Genomic DNA, 18,206 nt, shown 5'->3' on the forward strand with positions numbered 1-18,206 from the left:
TATCCGATCGGCTCTATCGCAGACTCATCCAGAACGTTCTCTCGGTCGGATTGCTCGATGACGCCATTGGTTTGTGTCTGATGGCTCGGGGATGGCAAGCCCGGTTGATGGTGTGGCTGTGTCTGTTGTAGATTGCGTACTTGTAGATGGAAAAGAGCGAGCGGAAAGCCTAGCGCTGGCGAAAAGGGAGGCCTTCCCCGTGGGGCTCCACAAACACTTCCGATTGAAACTACCTATGCACTGCATGATCTGCTGATCAATCGTACTGGCAATGGAAATGCTCCGGAAAGGAAGTATTCAATGAATGAGAAGGTAGATCAAGTCATGATCCCTCAGATTGATGTTACTCTTATTCTGTCGCGTGTCTCTCTGAAACCACTGTTGGAGTGTCCTGCCGGACATCAAAATATATCTCGATCAAGCGGACAAGAAACAAAATTCCACAAACGTGCAGAAATCCGCAGTCATGCAAGGTGTAGTAGTGCATCCACTGAAAGAAGACAATGTATAAAGTCTTTCAGATATCCATATAGCAATTTAAAACATGAAACGCCATGAGATGACAAAAGTTGAGGGAGAAAATAGCAAGCAAAAAGGGAAGGCCGAAAAAAAAGAAACGACACCTGTGAGATTCGAACTCACGCGGGCGAACCCACTGGCTTAGCAGGCCAGCACCTTAACCACTCGGTCAAAGTGTCTAATTGTTGGAAAGGTTGAACCAGCTAATTATCATATAGCAATAAAACTAAGCTAACGTCTCTCGAGAATCTCCTTGACATGCCTCGGCAGGTAGTAATTTCTACTTAGCCCGGCCCACAGCCCTGCCTCCAGCCTAACAAGTCCGAGGCCAACCACCGAGGAACTCTTACTCTGATTTCGTAGTGCGTCCCGCCAGAGGTCTACAAGACGTTTGGCGCGAAGAGCGTGGTCTTTCGTCGGTGCCTGCACTAGAAGAAGGATCAGGAAATTCGAGACGGTCGCAAAGCCGATACGGGACCCTTCGCTGTCAGCTCTATCGCTGTTCTTGGAGTTGACTATCAAGGACATAACAATAGGGTATAACATACATGAGTACCAAAAACCTGACATATCCCAATAGCCTAGTCGCATAACCGTACGGAGCATCTTTGCTGCACAACTTTCGGCTGCTTGGAGCACCGCACTGCCACTTCCATTTTCATCTGACAAATCAATCGCCAACGATGGCTCAAATTCGTCCATTTCAAATAGTTGATTAATGAGGTCGTCGAACTGACCAGCGAAACCAGGTTTTTCGTGGGTTTCCTCATACAAGGGCGGCGGAGCGGCAGAGCGAACCATCGGTCGCAGTAAGGCGCGAAAAACGAAAACTTCTAAGAGGATGCAGGCAAACCGAAGGCCGCTAGATTGCGAGGCGATACTCTTCATTGTGATTGTAAGACGACCGTGCTGGCGTAGAGATATGGGTAAATGCTCAGACCATTCTTTCAACTTCTTGAGAAGAGGACGGGCGATTTCGAGTGTTGCGTGGAAATCAGAGCATAAACGCTGTGCTGACCTGAGCGCGCTACACAGAGATAACGATCAGCATCCAAGTCGTCCACAATTTGGAATGACCTACTATAAAGACTGTTGCAGTTCATCCGCAATGCGAGACAGGCGAATGAAATGCTGGAACGGCTGAGCATACCAAACCTCATGCGAAGAGTTGCCGTCGTTTGACGCGGACTGTAAGGCATCACGAAGAGTATCCGAAACTGAGAAATCTTCATCCTCCAAGTCCGTTACGTCCCACTCATCGTTTCTGATGTAAGGAGGGCGCCCCATAAGTAAGCTGCGCCATTTGTCTTCAGCGTATATAGCCCACCATAACCGACGACGTATTCTCCGCTCCCACGCGGGCAGACCCATCGGTCGGCATTCCAACTGAAGTCCAAGCGATGTTGCAATACCCACGAGCATACCGACAAAAGACCAAACTGACACAGTGTCAGCCACCGCGCTCTCCGTTGCACTGACTGGTCGGTGAAGATAGAGAATCCCTGCTTGTAATGTAGCTAAGCGAGGATTGTGACCCTCCCGCAAGACAAGTGCTCGGATCATGTGCCATAGTCGCTCAGTTGAAGGTAGAGAGTATGCATAGATGAGGCAGAGATAGTCGTCGAACTTGGCGAATGGCAATGCTGATGCGTAGATTGCAGCAAGAAGACATACAGGTGTTCTCTGAAGCGTACTTTGATCCGGCACAGTACCAGCTGCTGCGAGATCGAATTGCGAGCGGGACAGAACTGGTAGTGTTGGGAACACGAACTTAAAGAAACTGTAGTCTCATCAACAATTGCTAAAATGAACCCAGGGATAGCCCAACTTACAGAATCACTAGCCTCTGACCACACTCTTCTGAAACAACGCTATTGAGCTCCTCCCGCGTAAGGCTCGAGCTAGGATATTCTGGGTTCTGTTCTGAGGACTCATAGAGCTGATCGGCGGTTACAAGGAAATGCACTGGAATCTTCTCATCCAGCGGAACACCACCTGCGTTTCGAAAGTGCACTTGGTGGGACAGAAGGAATCCTTTATCATTGAACTTGCAGTGCCTCAGCAGCCACGGATCTGACTCTCCCGAAGCGCCAATAACTTGGTATGAGAATCCATCCAAGCCATCGAGGGTCTGAATGGTTTGGTGTGTGTGCCTGTCGACGAAAGGATACGGCGTCTGGGCGCGAGTATCAACAGAAGCCGAAGGAATACCCGTAGGGTCAGGCGTAAACAGGTCCAATGGCGGTGAGCTAGTTGACAGATGTGCTGATTGTGATTGCTGAGCCGCTGAGACCTGCTCAGGTTGAGTAAAATTGATGGTCACCACTTGTTGTGTTGATGATACGCTCGACCTTGACAGCGCTGCACCAGGGTGCCGGTGGAGAGGGTAGGCAAAAGAACAAGGATAGCCAGCAGTCAGACACCTCTGGCAGCTGCTGTGACTGTCTGCCTGACATCGTAATTTCTTCCGACGGCATTCGTCGCACGGCGGATGTCGCTTTGACCGGTATGGGCGGGAGTTGTTCGGTCTACGGCGAACGGCATTGGTCGAATGCGGAGGTTCTGGCTCCATGTCACCTAGTTCGAGTGCAGCTGAAGGGGAAAGAAACAGAAATTGGAATGGAGAACAAAGTAAGTATATGTCGAGTTTGAGAAGAGGATAAGCGACGTTGGCCGAGAGTTCGGCGAACTTGTCGTCTGATTCGGTTGCCGCTGGAACGGACCGTCGAATTCTTGGTTCATGTTGTCGGAAGGCGCGGACCCTACAGTTTTATTCAGCAATGGCTCCACTCAAGACATAGAAAGAAACTTGACAATTCTCAGAAAGAAGAGCATGGTTGATCGTTTAAGATGTAGTTAGATTGTACGGGCGAAGGCTGATGACAATCAATGCCTGCAGACACGCAATTGGGACCACTTTCGCCACCCGAAGTGTTATCTGGACTGGATACCGTTGATTAAAGTAGTTGCTAACTTTTATAGAATAGACTGGAGCAAAGGAGATTCCTGAACTACTGCAGACAGTTTGATGATGAATTCGAGCCAGTACTACCACTATCATAGGTCGATGATAACCAAGAAGCGAAGACTAATATCTGGGTTTGTTCACTTCATGAATTATACTATCACAAGCTCTGCATTCTACTATCTACCAACGGTACCCATTTCCCCGACAGCAGGAGCCAAAGCATTGATCGCCTTTCTGTCGCATTAGCCCAGCAGTCTCTCGAAAATGACTAAGGGAGATCGAACCATACTTACCATTGTCCGGCGCAGGAGTAGACGACTTGTGTGCTTGGGTCTGCCGTATGTAGGTCATGACCACGTCTTTGAAATTTCTAGTCATTCAAGTCAGCAAGCTGGATATAGTAGGAGACAATGGCTTACTCATCGTTCAATGTCGCTGTGGAAGAAAAGTCATGATATGTGGGTCTAGTGCTTGTAGCGTTGTTTGAACGACGAAAGAGGAGATGAAATCGGGCTTTGATGTTGATTGCTTTGTCTTTGAGAGTCATGATGCGAAGACAACGATAGAAAGAGTGTGATAAGCAAAATTGAGCACTGAAAGAGGGCAAGCCCAGTTTATATGTTTGAAATGACGCTGTTTAGATGCGAAGATTTATCAGATTACGCAGTAGCTCGCCGATAATTTCCAGCAGGGGACGCTACAAGGGAATTAGGGACATTGTCGGCGGACGTGTCGACCGGAACATGGTTGCCAGATGGAGCACAGTGCTGTCAGCCGAGAAGCACTTATGCTAGAGCTTGCTGACATGAATCCTTGCTCCGCCGAAAGCTTTGGCTATGCACCAATTCGCCGAATATTTGCCCTGTCGGGTTCGCATAAGGCGGCCACATCTCTATTTTGTCTTGAGACACGAGAGAATGAGCATGATTACAAGGATGCTTTGTCAGAGACTAATCGACAATGACTTGGCACACTTGAATCCACAGAGCCATCTATACAATCGTAACGGTTTTCCTTGATTCTATAACGGCATCTATCTATATCATCGACAATCATCTCCTATCTTCCCCCATATATTGGGCAGCTTCACAAGGACTGACCTCGACAACAATTTTTAAGCATGTCCACGCATCAAAGTGGAGCTTAAGTGTAAATGCCTTCAGAACCTTGTCCTCAAAGCCCACCCCGCACAAACACCCCGAGCAATAGCGAACGCCACGGCAGCAGCAGCATACAGCACACCTCCAAACACAATAAGGCCCCAGTAATCACCATGATCTTGCTGCTGAATCGCCCCTGCAATTGGAATGCCAGTCAGTGTTCCTACACTGGCGATTGTGAACGTCGTTCCGGTCCTCTTGCCCAAGTCCCGCGTCTCACCGATCTGCGATATACAAACAGGTGTGAGGCTAATTGCAGCGCCGCTCCAGAAACCAAAGAAAACTGCGTAAGAGACAATAGCAGCAATATTGTCGCCAGAAGCAAGCCATAGAGCTAGAGTGAGCGCCGCACACACAATGGAAGTCAAAACCATCACATTGAACCTCCCGATCCGATCGGCTATGAGGCCAGGGAGGAAGCGTCCCGGGATGGCGCCTAAATTGAGAAAGACAATCAGAGCGTAGGAAAGCGTGTCACTCAGTCCAACGTGAATTGCATACGAGGCAATATAGGTTATCGGAATGAACACAGCAAATTCTACCAGGAAAACCGCTATTGTTGTAGTGGCGTATTTTCCATCCCGCAGGGCGCGCAGATCGATAGATGCGCTGGCTCCTTTGTTGCGAGGGAGACGTGTTTTCAGCGTCAGACAAGCAATCAGACAAAGAATAGCAGAAAGAAACGCAATGATGCGAATCGCCCAGGCGAAGCCGATCTTGGGCGCAGCGAAGAGAATGATCAAGGGGAAGATGACTCCTCCTAGGCCACCAGCGGTGCAAGCAATCCCGGTCGCGTAGCCTCTTCGTTTGTCGAACCAGTGTCCCACGCAAGAGACTGCCGGAGTAAAGAGAGTGCACGCGGAAAGTCCGCCTAGGACACTGAAGGACAGGAATATTTGGTAGTACTCTTGATTCTGTTAGCTGGCTGGGTTTCCTTGTCAAGGGAAGGCAAACAAGGTTACCTTGACTGAAACTCAAGCAGACCAAAGCGACAACAATCCCAATCGAGCCTGGGATAATGACATAATTGGGTCCATAGGCGTCGAATATTGGTCCTAGTTGCTACTCAGTACTAGCTTGTCAGAACGACTAGACTGACCTACCAGCTTGCGCTCCAGCAGCATACAAGAAGAACCCATATGCCCCATAGATCCAGCCAATGCTCGACTCAGAGTAGTCCGCAAGTTGATGCTTACTCGTCCATGCATGCAAGATACCTAGACTATTGAGCAGACCCATAGATGGGATCATGGCGCACCATGCTCCAAGCACAACAGCCCAGGCCTCAATCCCTCCCTCAGGGTATGTGGTACCTGGCATTTCCGCACCCTCAGATGCTCTCCGGAGAGAATTTTCGCGCGATTTTTCTAGCATGGGAAATCGGTGATATTGGGGCAGGGTCGGGTGCAAGGTCTGAGGGCGTGAAAGATCACGGACAGGACAGGAAGCATTGGCCTTCCATGGAGGATACTGGGCGCTTAATAAAAGGTCTGGTGGGTCACAATCTGTCCCATAACGACATGATTCTTTACTTTCATAATAATCACTATTGAAAATTGTAGTGCTATCCCGATTGATTGTCTTGTTGATTGGAAATCAATGCTATGGTTTCGGCGAACATCGGCAAAATCGAGCGATGATTGGCTGTGGCCGAGTGAGGCGATCTGTGGTTCGCTGGAAGAAGCTTATGACTGGTCATATTGAATGAAGAGTCAGGCAGTGCTTCAGGTTGATATCAGGAGGGAGGTCTCTAGACTGACGAGTAAGCAGATAGGTGACACGAGATATCCAGTTTCGGAGGGATGGGCCTTGAAGGAGGCTCTTGCTTTGCAGAAGATTGTGGGGCCTGTCTTAATTTGAAGAACATCAAGAAGAAAGAAGCTCGACACCGCGTAGTGTGTGAAGCCATCTTATGACAATGGTCACAGCTCCAGAATACGTGAAACATGAGGCTAGAAGGGATGTTGTTGATCGCAGGTTTGTGGATGCAAAGACAGTCGGCTTCCCGCCCTCCCGGACGGCAGGCAGGCCTTACCCATTACTTCTACACAGTCGTTCGGCACTTCTCTCTACCACACCACTCGACCCTTTCTTTCTTCTGTAAGCTGACTTGGATTGACTTCAAGACAAGAACCGGTGAAATTGGATGGTGATCATTCTTCCAATGCTGGCTTCGGCCATCCGATTTTCAAAGTGAAGCCGGAGTGACCTGAGTGACTGCAGTTTCTCCTGATTCAAAGGACTCAACCTCCCTTGTATCATCGTCAAGACTTGAAGTCTACCTTTTGCAACTGATCTTGCTTCTCACTCACTTCACCCGTCTCTAAATACATATCTCATATCCACCACGTTCTTCCTCAACAATCTGCATTTATCTTCAACCATCTACAACCTTCTCAACCCTCTCCTACCTTACACGGAACCACCATTTCCTCGGCCTACACCAGAGATCCAGAACAATCGCCTATATCCTCAAGACGACTCGCACACTTGCAATCCTCCAGAAGCATCCAACAGCGCCATCCACCACTCAGTACCTACAGAGATGTTCGAAGAGGAAGCCCCAGGCTATACCAGCCTGGCCGACCCCGCTTTACTGGACAAGATAGACAGTCTATTTGCATGCAATATTGGAGAATACATCAATCTTCCCCAGCTGGTTGTCGTGGGAGACCAGTCAAGCGGCAAAAGCTCTGTTCTCGAGGGTCTCACCCGGCTACCATTCCCCCGCGACAGTGGGCTATGCACCCGTTTCGCAACTCAGCTCATCTTCCGCCGTAACAAAAACCTTACGACCAGAAGGATCTCTTCGTCTATTATTCCCGCGTCGGATTCACATCCAACAAGGGCAGGAGAGCTACAGGCTTGGGGTAGAAGCTTCGAGGGCAGCCTGAGTCCAGTCGCCTTTGCTGCGATACTGGAGGAGGTAAGCACCGCTTTCAGTATCTACAATCAGAAGGGTGCGGGTAAGCTGGTTATGCAGAAAAGGGTGGCGGTCGTTGGCGCAATCAACTCGGCACAATACCTGCCACGTGTGGAATGCTGATGGAAATTCAGGCGCACAGACTGATGGGCGTCTCCACCCCTGACAAGCCTACCAAGTTGACATTTTCCAAAGACATATTGCGGCTGGAAATCTGCGGACCCGACGAGGACCATCTCAGCGTCATTGACGTCCCTGGTATCTTCAAGTTGACTACACCGGGGCGCACAACCAAAGCTGACATCCAGCTCGTGAGGGAAATGGTCCTGGGATACATGAGAAACCCGCGGTCCATCCTGTTGACAGTCGTTGCGGCTAATGTGGATGTGGCAAATCAGGAGATCATCGAGATGGCACGGGAGGTAGATCCCGACGGGGAGCGGACCTTGGGTGTCTTGACTAAACCCGATCTCGTTGACAAAGGAGCCGAGCAGAAGATCCTGGACATCATCGCCGGGCGTGAGCTTCCCTTGAAATATGGCTGGATTCTGGTTCGAAACCTGGGGCAAAGAGAGATGGAGAAAGGAATTGTCGACAGAGACACCGCAGAAGCCGAGTTTGGTAAGACTGAGTTGTGGAGCACAGTGGCCGTGGACAGATACGGCATCAGCTCCTTGAAAACGCGCTTGCAGGATACGGTCACTGAGAATGCCAGAAGGACATTTCCTATGGTCAGTAGCATAGTTGACAAACATAAGTGAGTTGCGCTAACAATATCGCAGGTCCGAGCTGAAATCAACAAGAAGCTCAAGGAAGCCAAAACAGGTCTGGTTGCGCTGGGTAGTGAGAGGGATACTGCCAGCCAGCAACTAAGATATCTCCTAGATGCGGTGACCAGATTCAATATTATGACAACCCAAGCTCTAGGCACACACTATGGTGCGGATGAGAACTTCACCAAGTACAAGGAGCTTCGCCTCGCAACTTTGGTGGTCAACCGGGAAGTACTTTTCGCCCGATACTTCGAAAAATGGGGTCACAAATACGAATTCGAGGTAAACAGCATCCGCGACGACGTTGAAATCGTGTCCCCTGAGAGCGGTGGAGACGAGCCTGCGCAGTTCTCTGCTAGCACACGACCAGGAGCTTTGAATTTCCATTCTACCGGAGAAGGGGAGCTTGATCACCACGGCTCACGTCCTACCAGATTTAAGACCCGGATGACTGAGCCCGTCATGGAGCTCGAGGATGTTCTCACCAACCAGGAAATAATAGAGAAGCCCTTGAGGCAGAGCATTCATGAATGGCTGCGAGATGAATATCACAACTCACGAGGGTTTGAATTGAATAGTTTCAGCATCCCCATGTTGACCAATGTCTTCAACCAGCAGACCATGAAGTGGCAAAGCATCGCGCTAGGCTATCTCAGTGACATCATTGTCGTTGTCCACAAATTCATCATGCGCAATCTAGAAATCTCGCTTGCGGATCGACGGGTCTTTCGAAATCTTTTACCTTATATAATGGGCAGCTTGCTCGAGGTGTATAAGGAAGCAATGGAGCATGTGCGGCTTCTCCTTTGCATAGAGAGGGAGGGCACCCTGAAGACCTTGGACCGTTATTTCAACGACCACCTGCAGAACATGTAAGTCTTTTCTTCGACTAGGGAGACCGTCTAATTTTAGTCTTTCAACAAATAGCATGCTAACCCCGAGATAGACGTCATTCTCGATGGAAGGCCTACGTTGGGGGAAAAGAGGTCAACGGAATTCTCCATGTCGGCGACCTCGATTACCAACAGGACATGAGCAACGAGAGCCACACGGTGCAAGAGCTACATGACATCTTAGAATCCTACTACAAGGTCGCGTTGAGTCGGTTTGTGGACAATGTCAGCATGCAAGCGGCCGATCACCATCTGGTGAACGGGCCCAATGCACCGATGAAGCTGATTTCGCCCGCCTTTGTGCACGGCTTCTCTGCGGAGACCCTGCAGGAGATAGCAGGGGAGGATCCGGCGGTGCGCCGAAGACGCACTCAATTAAAGAAGCAGATCGCGGAGTTGGAGAAGGGCAAGCGCCTTTTGATCTAGGTGGTAGCAGGTACGAGATGACATTTTGGGTGATAGTGATCTTGGAAGAAATGGTTCCTTGCTTGGCGGTGAACTATATGCAGACACCCCGCTTATATTTGGATGGGCTTTGGCAATCTATTTATCTTGGCACAATCTAAATCACCTTCTAGTATACCCAATGGAAGAAATATCACACCGCATTTTGCCTAGAGTAACGTCCACCCGAGGACCCCTGGGTTGGGAGCGTATAATGACGATGGATGATAGCACAAGCGAAGCCGCCAATGCGCGCCAGCAAGTGGGGAAATCTCCGCTGTGACCTGTCAGCCCAGCAACGGCCCGCCTTGCCCATTCCTCGGCGATAAAGGATAAAAGAACCACTAACCCCCTTGAACCTAGACCAACAACCGCGGTAGCTCGTGCTTTCTCCATTATAAAAGCCAAGCTCCCCTCATCATTCTCCCCGTACACACCTCCAACTAAACCATCCTACCACCACCACAAGAGGAGACGCCTCGCAAACCACCAACAAAATGACCTACACAACGCAAGCCGAATTTGACGAGGTCAGTCCCTCCCCTCCCTTCCCTTCCCTTCCCCCCTTACCCCCTCCCGCACCACCCCTTCCCTAACAGAGAGAAAAAAAAGGCCCTGCACACGGTCCGCACAACCTTCGCCACGGGCCACACCAAACCCCTCCCCTGGCGGCGCCAGCAACTCCGGCGCCTATGGTGGATGCTCGAAGACCACCGCGCGACCATTGTGGCCGCACTACAAACCGACCTCCACAAATGCGAAGTGGAAACCACCATCGTCGAGATCGGCATGCTGCAAGCCGACATCCTGCACACCCTGGATAACCTGAGCGCGTGGACGGCCGACGAGAAGCCCACGCGCCTCGACCCCGTCAATTTTCTGGGGGGCACCGTCGTGCGCACCGAGCCGCTCGGCGTGACGCTGATCATCGGCGCGTGGAACTGTCCCTTTCAGCTGGCGCTGCAGCCGCTCGTGGCGGCCATCGCGGCGGGGTGTGCGGCGATCGTCAAGCCGTCGGATGTGAGTGCCGCGTCCCAGGAGGTGTTGGCGCGGATCATGCCCGAGTATTTGGATACGAAGGCGATCCGGTGTGTGACTGCGGGCCCCGGCGAGATGGAGTACATCCTGGCGCAGTGGTGGGATCATATCTTCTACACGGGGTCGGCGAAGGTGGCCAAGATCGTGCATGCTGCTGCGGCGAGACATCTTACGCCGGTGACGTTGGAGTTGGGGGGCCAGGGGCCGGCGATCGTGACGGAGTCGGCGGATGTGGAGATGGCGGGGAAGAGGATTGCGGGGGCCAAGTTTCTGTTGGCGGGGCAGGTTCGTTTCTTTTTTTGGGGGGTTCTGGGTTCTGGAATATGGGATTTCTAAACGCATGCGGCAGGTCTGCATCAACGTCAACCACATCCTCGCCCACCCGTCCGTCCGCGACGCCCTCGTCGCCTCCCTCACCCGCTGGTTCGACACCTTCAACGGCGGCGCCGACACCGTGCCCCCCTACAGCTGCCACATCGTCAACGACCGCAACTTCGACCGCCTCGAGTCCCTGCTCAGCCGCACGGCCGGCCGCATCGTCTACGGCGGCGTCCGCGACCGCAGCACCCGCTACTTCGGCCCCACGATCGTCGTCGACGTCCAGCCGAACGACGTCCTCCTGACCGAGGAGCTCTTCGGCCCGATCCTCCCCATCGTCGACGCCGACCTCGACGCCGCGCTCGCCTTCACCACCTCCCTCGAGCATCCCCTGGCCTTGTACGCGTTCACGAACGTCGAGGCCGAGAAGGACCGGATCCTGCGGGAGACGGCCTCCGGCGGCGTCACGTTCAATGACTGTCTCCTGCACGCCTTGGCGAAAGATGCCCCCTTCGGAGGTGTGGGCCATGCCGGCATGGGCGCGTACCATGGGAAGTATGGGATCCAGGCGTTCTCGTATCGGCGGACGGTCACGAATGCACTACCGACTGTGCTGGAGGGGTTCATGGATGCCAGGTATCCGCCGTATACTGTGGAGAAGATGCACAAGATGATGCCGAAGGTGACGCCGTCGTTCGACCGCGAGGGGAATGAGAGGAGCTCGGTGGGCAAGGTGGCTGGCGCGGTGGGCGCGGTGGCTGCTCTGGGCGCTTCGGTCTGGTTTCTGGGCGGTGCGAGGGAGAGGATTCCGGCCTATGTGAAGGGGTGGTTGCGGTAGGAACTTTTTCTACGTTGTTTTCGTCGGTAGTTAGCTCTGGATTGTAATTGGTCTGTACAGTATTTGGGTTGACTTCATGCTTGCCCGCGTGTAGTTCGCTGCGGAAGGAATTTGATACAATCAGCCGACTTGATCACCTCGACCGATCATGAGCTCGTCTTAGCTTCGCCTTTGCTTGCAAAGGCTACTAGACTCCAACACCGCGGTGACGTGCGAGCTCCCGTTGGAGGCCTGTCTCCCATCCAGGCAACATCCCAAAGGATGTGTTTTCGTCTATTGCTGCAGCCGCCATCTGTCCGCCGGAACGGAGCCCGATGACCCAGCACCAAAGACCACATACATCTTCTCATCCTTAACGAGCTCAGCAGCTCGTCCTAGGAGAGACGGGTGTAGCGAGGAGAAGGCGACAAAGGAAATCTCACCCACACACCAGTCACACATGCATCGAGACAAGCACCAGCACCAGCACACAGCCCAAGCACAACGGCACAAAGTACCAGTACAAGCTTCTAGTGCAGGCACCGGCGACACACGGGTCGTGGTGATGGCCTGAGCTAAAAGAAGACGAACCGTTAGACGGGGCATCATGGGCAACTCATTCCGTTCCACTCCCACCGGACGGCGACGGCTTCCAGGAAATGAACCCACCAACTCTCGTCTGGTGCAACTGCGCAGTCTCCATATAACAGCGACAATGGAGCTGGCCGGGGTCCCTCAACCAACCGACGAGCGAGTTGGCTGAAGACGCGATTCCAGCACGAACGCAGGCCGGCTCGTAGTCCGTCCCCGCACGTCAGCTGCTCCCAGGACCGTTGGTAGCCAAGGTACCTGGTGGTCAGATCCCAACAAGGTCTGTGGTCTGCCTTGTTCAGCCCGCGGATAGGACTCCCGAACATGGAATATTCTGCCCGTACCCATGGTAGGGGCAGGCCATGTTCTACCCTCGGGAAGCATTGTTCTTCCTCAGGGAAAGGTCACGCCCTCAGTCTGTTGACGATGTTTCGGGATCACCCGTTTGTTTGTAAGACAAAGCTGAGGCTGAGTCCGTACGCGTGTTCGCCCACATCTTGTCAGACGTTCGGGATCGTGTCCTCTTCGCAAGTCCCTCGCCACAGCTCAAGCAGGACCTTGGAGAGGAGGACATGGCACTTTGCCAGATATCTCAAAATGAGCATCCTCGGCAGCATGCCTGGTTCTGTGGTCATCCCCCCACGACTCCCAAATCGGTCGTCGCTGTTAGGGGATGCACAGAATACCCCAGTTGGTTTTTTGGAAACGGGCAAGGAGAACTGGGGCCTGACATGGACCATAGCACGGCGACTGGCACAGGTATGGGTTGTCAGGGACCCTCGACTTCTGTCGAACGGTCGTGCGGAGGAGAGAAGGGAGGGAGGGGGGAGGGAAGAGGATGGAGGAGGGGCGGGAGTGAGAGTACACGGTGGGTTACATGCTGGGATACACACGAGAACAAGAATTGGGAATGCGAAAAAAGACAGTATACAAGGAGGGGTTTGGATGAAAGCACGATAAAGGATGAGAAGGATAAAGGTGGGATACAGAACGCAGGTGGGATACAGGACGCAGGTGGATGCAGGATGTAGATGGATACATGATGAAGATGGATACATGATAGAGGTAGAAACAGGATAGAGATAGAAACAGGATGGAGATGGGATACAAATGATGATGGAGGATGATGAAAAGGATGTGTTACATGATGGGGAACAGGATGATGGAGGTGATGGAAGAGAAGAGGATGGAGAGGTGGAGGAAGGATGGAGGAAAGGAAGGAGAATGAAGGAAGAAGAGGGAGACGGGAAAGACTTATATAGACGAAGAAACTGATGGTCAGATGACTTGGATGGACCCATTCACTGTGTCGCTACAATTACTCCCTGATCAGTGAATGTAGCTAGCTGTGGAAATTTTTACAGACACCTAAATAGGCTGCAGCCTGCAATTTGGTGGACTCTACGGGAGCTGGAGGACTGGATCTACACATCACGTGGACTACTATTGAGCTCGTCTTAGCTTTACTAGACTCCAACACCACGATGAGGTGCGAGCTCTGCGTTGGAGGGATGCGCAGAGGACGGTGCGCAAAGAAGTAAGGGAGAAGCTTGGGATGCGGAAGAGGGTAGAAGAAGAGAGAGCAGGAGCAGGTAAGAATAGGAGTATCTAGAATTTATAGAGATAAGAATGGAGAAGAGGAGAGGAGGAGGAGGAGCAGGAGGAGGAGGAGAGCAGGAGGAAAAGGAGGAGGAGGAGGAGAAGAAGAGGAGGAGGAGGAGGAGAAGAGAAGGAGGAGAAGAGCAGGAGGAGAAGAGGGAGGAGAAGAAGAGGGAATAGAAGAAGAGAGAGTAGAAGAAGAGAGAGTAGGGAGAGAGTAGGAAGAGAGAGTAGAAAGAGAGAATAGGAAGAGAGATAGTAGGAAGAGGAGAGATAGTAGGGAGAAGGAGAGTTGTAAAAAAGAAGAAACGAACAGGGAGGCAGACAAGAAAGAGGACTGGTTTTGTTCAGCAGTGACAACTCATCCTCAGCAAGGTTTGCAGGAGAATCCACAGCTCTCGCACTTTCTATTGCTTCATTATTGCGGAATCGTGAAAATTTTCTGGTCAGCTGGCAGAAAATATCTGCTGGATGACCTGCTCTGACGTGATACTTGATGAACCGTTGCGTGTTTCTATTCCATCAGATTCTTCGATGACCACAACCGCTGTCATGTCTATTAATGGAATGAAGACTCGGAATAAAGTCTATACGCCGACAGCTTGACACATATCGGGCGAATTTACTAAATGACACTACCGAGACAACCACTCATCGATCCTCCTTGACAGCCGCACACACCTGGCATCGACCACCCTCGTCCACCAACTCGACAGCCAAACAACCAAGATTCCCATCACCACAGCCGTGACACCCCAACTGACCACAAACACCCCCATCCCCCCAGCAAGTGCCTCCTCATCCGTCGCAGGGTACTCTCGCCCGGTCAGGATCCACCACAGTCCATTCCGCACCGGATCCCGGGCAACATGATACACCGACTGATGCACCAGATACAGCGAGAACGAGATGCGTCCTAGAAACTGCGGCGTCGGCCTCTCCAACGCCCTCTGCAGCACCTCCACGCGATCGATGGCATACACCACCAAGACCGACCCCACCGTCTTCCAGCATTTACTCACAATCGCCCAGTCGTCATCCCACCGGGGCGACTGCAGCGACCCCAGCCATCGATACCCAGGCGTAAGTACCCCATCATCCCCAAGACAGAGCAGATGCAGCCCCATGAGAAAACAGAATCCTGTCAGCAGCGTCTTCGCTTTTGCTTTGAGACCACCAGCTGACGCGCTTGACAGCCCAGGCTCGCCATCCTTCCTACCAACCCACCACCCTTCGCCCAACACCGCATCCTCACTACTCGAGTGCAGTCCCTGAGCAAGCTCCGCAACCCCCAAGCCTCCCAGAAAACCCACCCCATCCCAGATCCCATACCACAGAAAATACACCGCCAGCACGAACACTCCGCCAACGCGCATCTCCTTCCTCCAGAACGCCATCCCCAGAATGACAAGGTACACCATCAGACTCCCGCGAAACTCAATCGGCATCGTCCACAGCTGCCCATTCAGCCCGGGATTATGGTGGAACTGGATGATATTCACAATATCCAACAAATACCGCAAGAGATAGGTGAAGTGAAACAGCGGCGCGGTCCACGGCTGACGGCCCCAGACGACATTGTCGCCAAACGACCAGTGATACAAGCCGCAGAAGAACAGCAGCTGCGAGAGAATCGCGACAAGGAAGACGGGCAGATAGATGCGGAAGATCCGGCGCGTCGTCGCGGAGGAGAGTCCGCGGAGTAGTGTCTGGTTCGTCGCGGACGACGACGCGGTCAGCGAGGAAGACGGCGGCGCATCGCGCAGACGAAGCAGGTTGATGCTCAGAGCGTAGCCCGAGATCACGAAGAAGAGCGCCACCATCGCGTGGGCGGAGAAGAGCAGGCGGATTGGGGGCAATTGGATGAAATGCCGGTTGGCCGACGCGGGGTCCGCCCAGTAGGAGTGGAAGGCGAAGTCGAAGATTCCGCCCATGAAAAAATGGTTGAAGGCGACGATAGCGGCGGCGAGGCCGCGGAGGCCGTCCAGCCACGCCGTGCGAGGTTTGTCTATCGTATGCTGCATGGTATGCTGCATGGTATGCTGTGATGATGAAGTGGTAAACTGCAGCATTGCAGTGGATGAAAGCGGGAGAGGCGGAGGGGATGGATAAGACGGAGGGAGAAAAAGGGATCCATGGATGGAGACTGGCCTCGGATCCACACGCTAAATTAGTATTTTTAGCGTGCGACCATGACTGGTCCCTGTTTCTGATTCTTCAGGCGGCGGATTGTAACGGTTCACAGGATTTATTTCTGCTGGGGGTATATACAACATTTCCCGATCGGGTAATCTCACGCAGGCATCTACCGCACTGCGGGCGTTGCTGCCTACTCACTACAGGTGACTACCACTACAGGCCGAGTCCCAATGCTCGACTCTCCTCGTCAGCCACCCACTAGTCCAGGGTAGCGAGCTCTGACGCCTGGAGTCGCCCTCGGGGATCCCGCTTCCCAGCCGGATCATACTATCGAGCATACACCGATCCTCGTAGAAGCTCCACTGCACGCACTCGCCCCAGGCTACGCAGGCCGTCTCGCAGTGGTCCACCGACATCCAGGCCTCCGACCAGGCCTGCGGCTTCGTGACGGTTTCTGGCACCGTCACGGCCTTGACATTACTGGAGCGGATATCGTATTTGGCCGCGCCGTTCTCCCACCACTCCACCCGCTCGCGCAAGTACGGCCGCACCATCGCCTCATACACATCCCTGTAGCGGATGGGGCCCCGGGCCTGCACGTCGCCCCACCGCATCTCCAGCTCGTACAACCGGGCCACGTCCCGGTTGTGCGTGTGGTGCCAGCTGAACACGGGCTTGCACCAATTCTCCTGCTCGTACCAGCTCGTCCAATGCGCCTCGGGATTGAACCCATAGCTAAAACGACTCTCCTCCGCCTCGGGATGCTCTCCGAACCCGACGCCACTCTCTTTCAGGACATGACCGAGAATGTGATCCCCGCAGCCATGCTGCGCCGTGAATGCAGCATACTTCTCCTCGATATTGACCTTCTCGTCCCCAAACGCCATCTCCCACGCCTTGCGCGAGATGGCGAACCCAGAGCCGCCGTGGGCGAAATAATCGCCATGGATCCAGGCGACGCTGCCCAGATACCAGGGCTGCCGGTGGTCGAAGCGCCCCAGGTGCGCGAGGAGGTTGGGCAGGAAGAGGTAGGCGTCGTCCTCCATGAAGATGTACCATTTGGCGTCCGGGCGGGCGCGCCCCGCGTGCTGCACCAGCGGCAGGAACTTGTACTTGTCGAGCTTCCAGCCGCCGGCGGGGCCGGAGTTGTCGCCCGGATAGACGTTGTTGATCTCGGCGTAGTTCTGGCGGAAGTCGTGGTCGGCCTGTTGGCGGTAGGGCAGGGCGATCTCGGGGTCGTTGATGGTCGTGTTGGCGAGGACGTCGATGAAGGTCCACGCGCCGATGGTCTCGGGGCTGTCGGAGTAGAGGAGGACGTTGGCCGGGGGGATGCGGGTGGGGGCGAGGGTGGTGGTGAGGTGGATGGGGACGCGTTTCCAGAGGACGGAGGCGCCGGTTTTGAACATGAGGACGATGTCGTTGACGATGAGGGAGGAGGAAGAGGTGGTGATGGTGGCGGTGTCGGAGGCAGGGGAGGTGGAGGACGCGGAGGAGGCTACCGCCGACGGAGCGGGTTTCTGCGGCGTAGAGGTGTTTTCATCTTCGGCGATGAAGGGGGGTGAAGGGTGCACGACGACAGTAGCCTCTCCTGCTCCTGCTTGATAGGGTGTTTGCGGGGTATACGCTGTCGACGCGACCCATGGGGGGCGATCGAGGGCAAAATGGTAGAGGAAGAGACAGACGGTCACCAGGATGATCCCAAGCGGGACGCGGCGATTGTCTTGGTAAAACCGACGCATGATGAAAATGTCTTACCTCCGATCATGAGCGGACTTGTGTGGAATCCGGGTGCATAATGGACGGGGTTTTATATCTTGGAATAGAGATTAGCAGAGAATGATTGTACTGTACAAACTCGGTAAGTGGTAAATCTCTCCATGATAAATGCCCCTCACCGGTGTTTCGAGGGTCCTCCATCTGACCCCTATACAAAGACCCCGAAGATCCCCTCATCCCCTCAACCCCACCACAAAAATTAGTTAAATGAATGTCTCAGGCGCAAAGCAGCGTGATTGGCAGGTGCC

General features: G+C 53.2%; 8 protein-coding genes and 1 non-coding gene across 9 annotated transcripts; 2 read left to right on the forward strand and 7 right to left on the reverse strand.

The window, feature by feature from the left end:
* Nucleotides 1-617: 617 nt before the first annotated feature.
* On the reverse strand, nt 618-698 carry BO95DRAFT_t106. The gene has a single exon. It is a non-coding gene; the product is annotated as a tRNA-Ser (tRNA).
* Nucleotides 699-750: 52 nt separating this feature from the next.
* On the reverse strand, nt 751-3,155 carry BO95DRAFT_410184 (Zn(II)2Cys6 transcription factor; the record flags this gene model as incomplete). The annotated part of the gene is made up of 4 exons (XM_025584168.1): nt 2,352-3,155; nt 1,601-2,299; nt 1,068-1,546; nt 751-998 (listed from the first exon to the last, which is right to left on the reverse strand). Exons 1-4 carry the CDS (start codon nt 3,089-3,091, stop codon nt 751-753), a joined length of 2,166 nt encoding a protein of 721 aa, XP_025443967.1. The 5' UTR covers nt 3,092-3,155.
* Nucleotides 3,156-4,646: 1,491 nt separating this feature from the next.
* Nucleotides 4,647-5,967, reverse strand: BO95DRAFT_493323 (MFS general substrate transporter; the record flags this gene model as incomplete). The annotated part of the gene is made up of 3 exons (XM_025590760.1): nt 4,647-5,561; nt 5,602-5,702; nt 5,751-5,967. 3 exons carry the CDS (start codon nt 5,965-5,967, stop codon nt 4,647-4,649), a joined length of 1,233 nt encoding a protein of 410 aa, XP_025443968.1.
* Nucleotides 5,968-7,192: 1,225 nt separating this feature from the next.
* On the forward strand, nt 7,193-9,733 carry BO95DRAFT_410185 (dynamin family protein; the record flags this gene model as incomplete). Its single annotated transcript, XM_025584169.1, has 4 exons — nt 7,193-7,573; nt 7,705-8,301; nt 8,353-9,215; nt 9,290-9,733. 4 exons carry the CDS (start codon nt 7,193-7,195, stop codon nt 9,660-9,662), a joined length of 2,214 nt encoding a protein of 737 aa, XP_025443969.1. The 3' UTR covers nt 9,663-9,733.
* BO95DRAFT_84678 (uncharacterized protein) lies at nt 9,734-10,227 on the reverse strand. Its single transcript, XM_025592269.1, has one exon. The coding sequence runs from the start codon at nt 10,074-10,076 to the stop codon at nt 9,804-9,806; it is 273 nt and encodes a 90-aa protein (XP_025443970.1). The 5' UTR covers nt 10,077-10,227; the 3' UTR covers nt 9,734-9,803.
* Nucleotides 10,060-12,005, forward strand: BO95DRAFT_441256 (aldehyde dehydrogenase). Its single transcript, XM_025586142.1, has 3 exons — nt 10,060-10,210; nt 10,293-11,003; nt 11,068-12,005. The coding sequence occupies exons 1-3, from the start codon at nt 10,178-10,180 to the stop codon at nt 11,872-11,874; spliced, it is 1,551 nt and encodes a 516-aa protein (XP_025443971.1). The 5' UTR covers nt 10,060-10,177; the 3' UTR covers nt 11,875-12,005.
* An 85-nt stretch (nt 12,006-12,090) lies between these two features.
* Nucleotides 12,091-12,857, reverse strand: BO95DRAFT_84703 (uncharacterized protein). The gene is made up of 2 exons (XM_025592270.1): nt 12,523-12,857; nt 12,091-12,428 (listed from the first exon to the last, which is right to left on the reverse strand). The coding sequence occupies exons 1-2, from the start codon at nt 12,768-12,770 to the stop codon at nt 12,308-12,310; spliced, it is 369 nt and encodes a 122-aa protein (XP_025443972.1). The 5' UTR covers nt 12,771-12,857; the 3' UTR covers nt 12,091-12,307.
* A 1,739-nt stretch (nt 12,858-14,596) lies between these two features.
* BO95DRAFT_441257 (acyltransferase family protein) lies at nt 14,597-16,134 on the reverse strand. The gene has a single exon (XM_025586143.1). The coding sequence runs from the start codon at nt 16,113-16,115 to the stop codon at nt 14,679-14,681; it is 1,437 nt and encodes a 478-aa protein (XP_025443973.1). The 5' UTR covers nt 16,116-16,134; the 3' UTR covers nt 14,597-14,678.
* A 171-nt stretch (nt 16,135-16,305) lies between these two features.
* BO95DRAFT_441258 (uncharacterized protein) lies at nt 16,306-18,015 on the reverse strand. Its single transcript, XM_025586144.1, has one exon. The coding sequence runs from the start codon at nt 17,919-17,921 to the stop codon at nt 16,380-16,382; it is 1,542 nt and encodes a 513-aa protein (XP_025443974.1). The 5' UTR covers nt 17,922-18,015; the 3' UTR covers nt 16,306-16,379.
* Nucleotides 18,016-18,206: the final 191 nt, after the last annotated feature.

Source organism: Aspergillus brunneoviolaceus (assembly GCF_003184695.1).
Source record: "Aspergillus brunneoviolaceus CBS 621.78 unplaced genomic scaffold BO95scaffold_21, whole genome shotgun sequence".
Lineage (NCBI taxonomy): Eukaryota > Fungi > Ascomycota > Eurotiomycetes > Eurotiales > Aspergillaceae > Aspergillus > Aspergillus brunneoviolaceus.

What these genes read in the sequence shown, in the direction of transcription:
- BO95DRAFT_441257 (XM_025586143.1), bottom strand. Translation starts at nt 16,115, where the DNA reads ATGCTGCAGTTTACCACTTCATCATCACAGCATACCATGCAGCATACC.
- BO95DRAFT_84703 (XM_025592270.1), bottom strand. Translation starts at nt 12,770, where the DNA reads ATGTTCGGGAGTCCTATCCGCGGGCTGAACAAGGCAGACCACAGACCT. An exon ending in GTTGCACCAGACGAGAGTTG is followed by an intron (nt 12,429 to 12,522) that starts GTGGGTTCATTT and finishes GTCTTCTTTTAG; the next exon opens with CTCAGGCCATCACCACGACC.
- BO95DRAFT_84678 (XM_025592269.1), bottom strand. Translation starts at nt 10,076, where the DNA reads ATGGAGAAAGCACGAGCTACCGCGGTTGTTGGTCTAGGTTCAAGGGGG.
- BO95DRAFT_441256 (XM_025586142.1), top strand. Translation starts at nt 10,178, where the DNA reads ATGACCTACACAACGCAAGCCGAATTTGACGAG. An exon ending in CGCAAGCCGAATTTGACGAG is followed by an intron (nt 10,211 to 10,292) that starts GTCAGTCCCTCC and finishes GAGAAAAAAAAG; the next exon opens with GCCCTGCACACGGTCCGCAC. An exon ending in AGTTTCTGTTGGCGGGGCAG is followed by an intron (nt 11,004 to 11,067) that starts GTTCGTTTCTTT and finishes CGCATGCGGCAG; the next exon opens with GTCTGCATCAACGTCAACCA.
- BO95DRAFT_441258 (XM_025586144.1), bottom strand. Translation starts at nt 17,921, where the DNA reads ATGCGTCGGTTTTACCAAGACAATCGCCGCGTCCCGCTTGGGATCATC.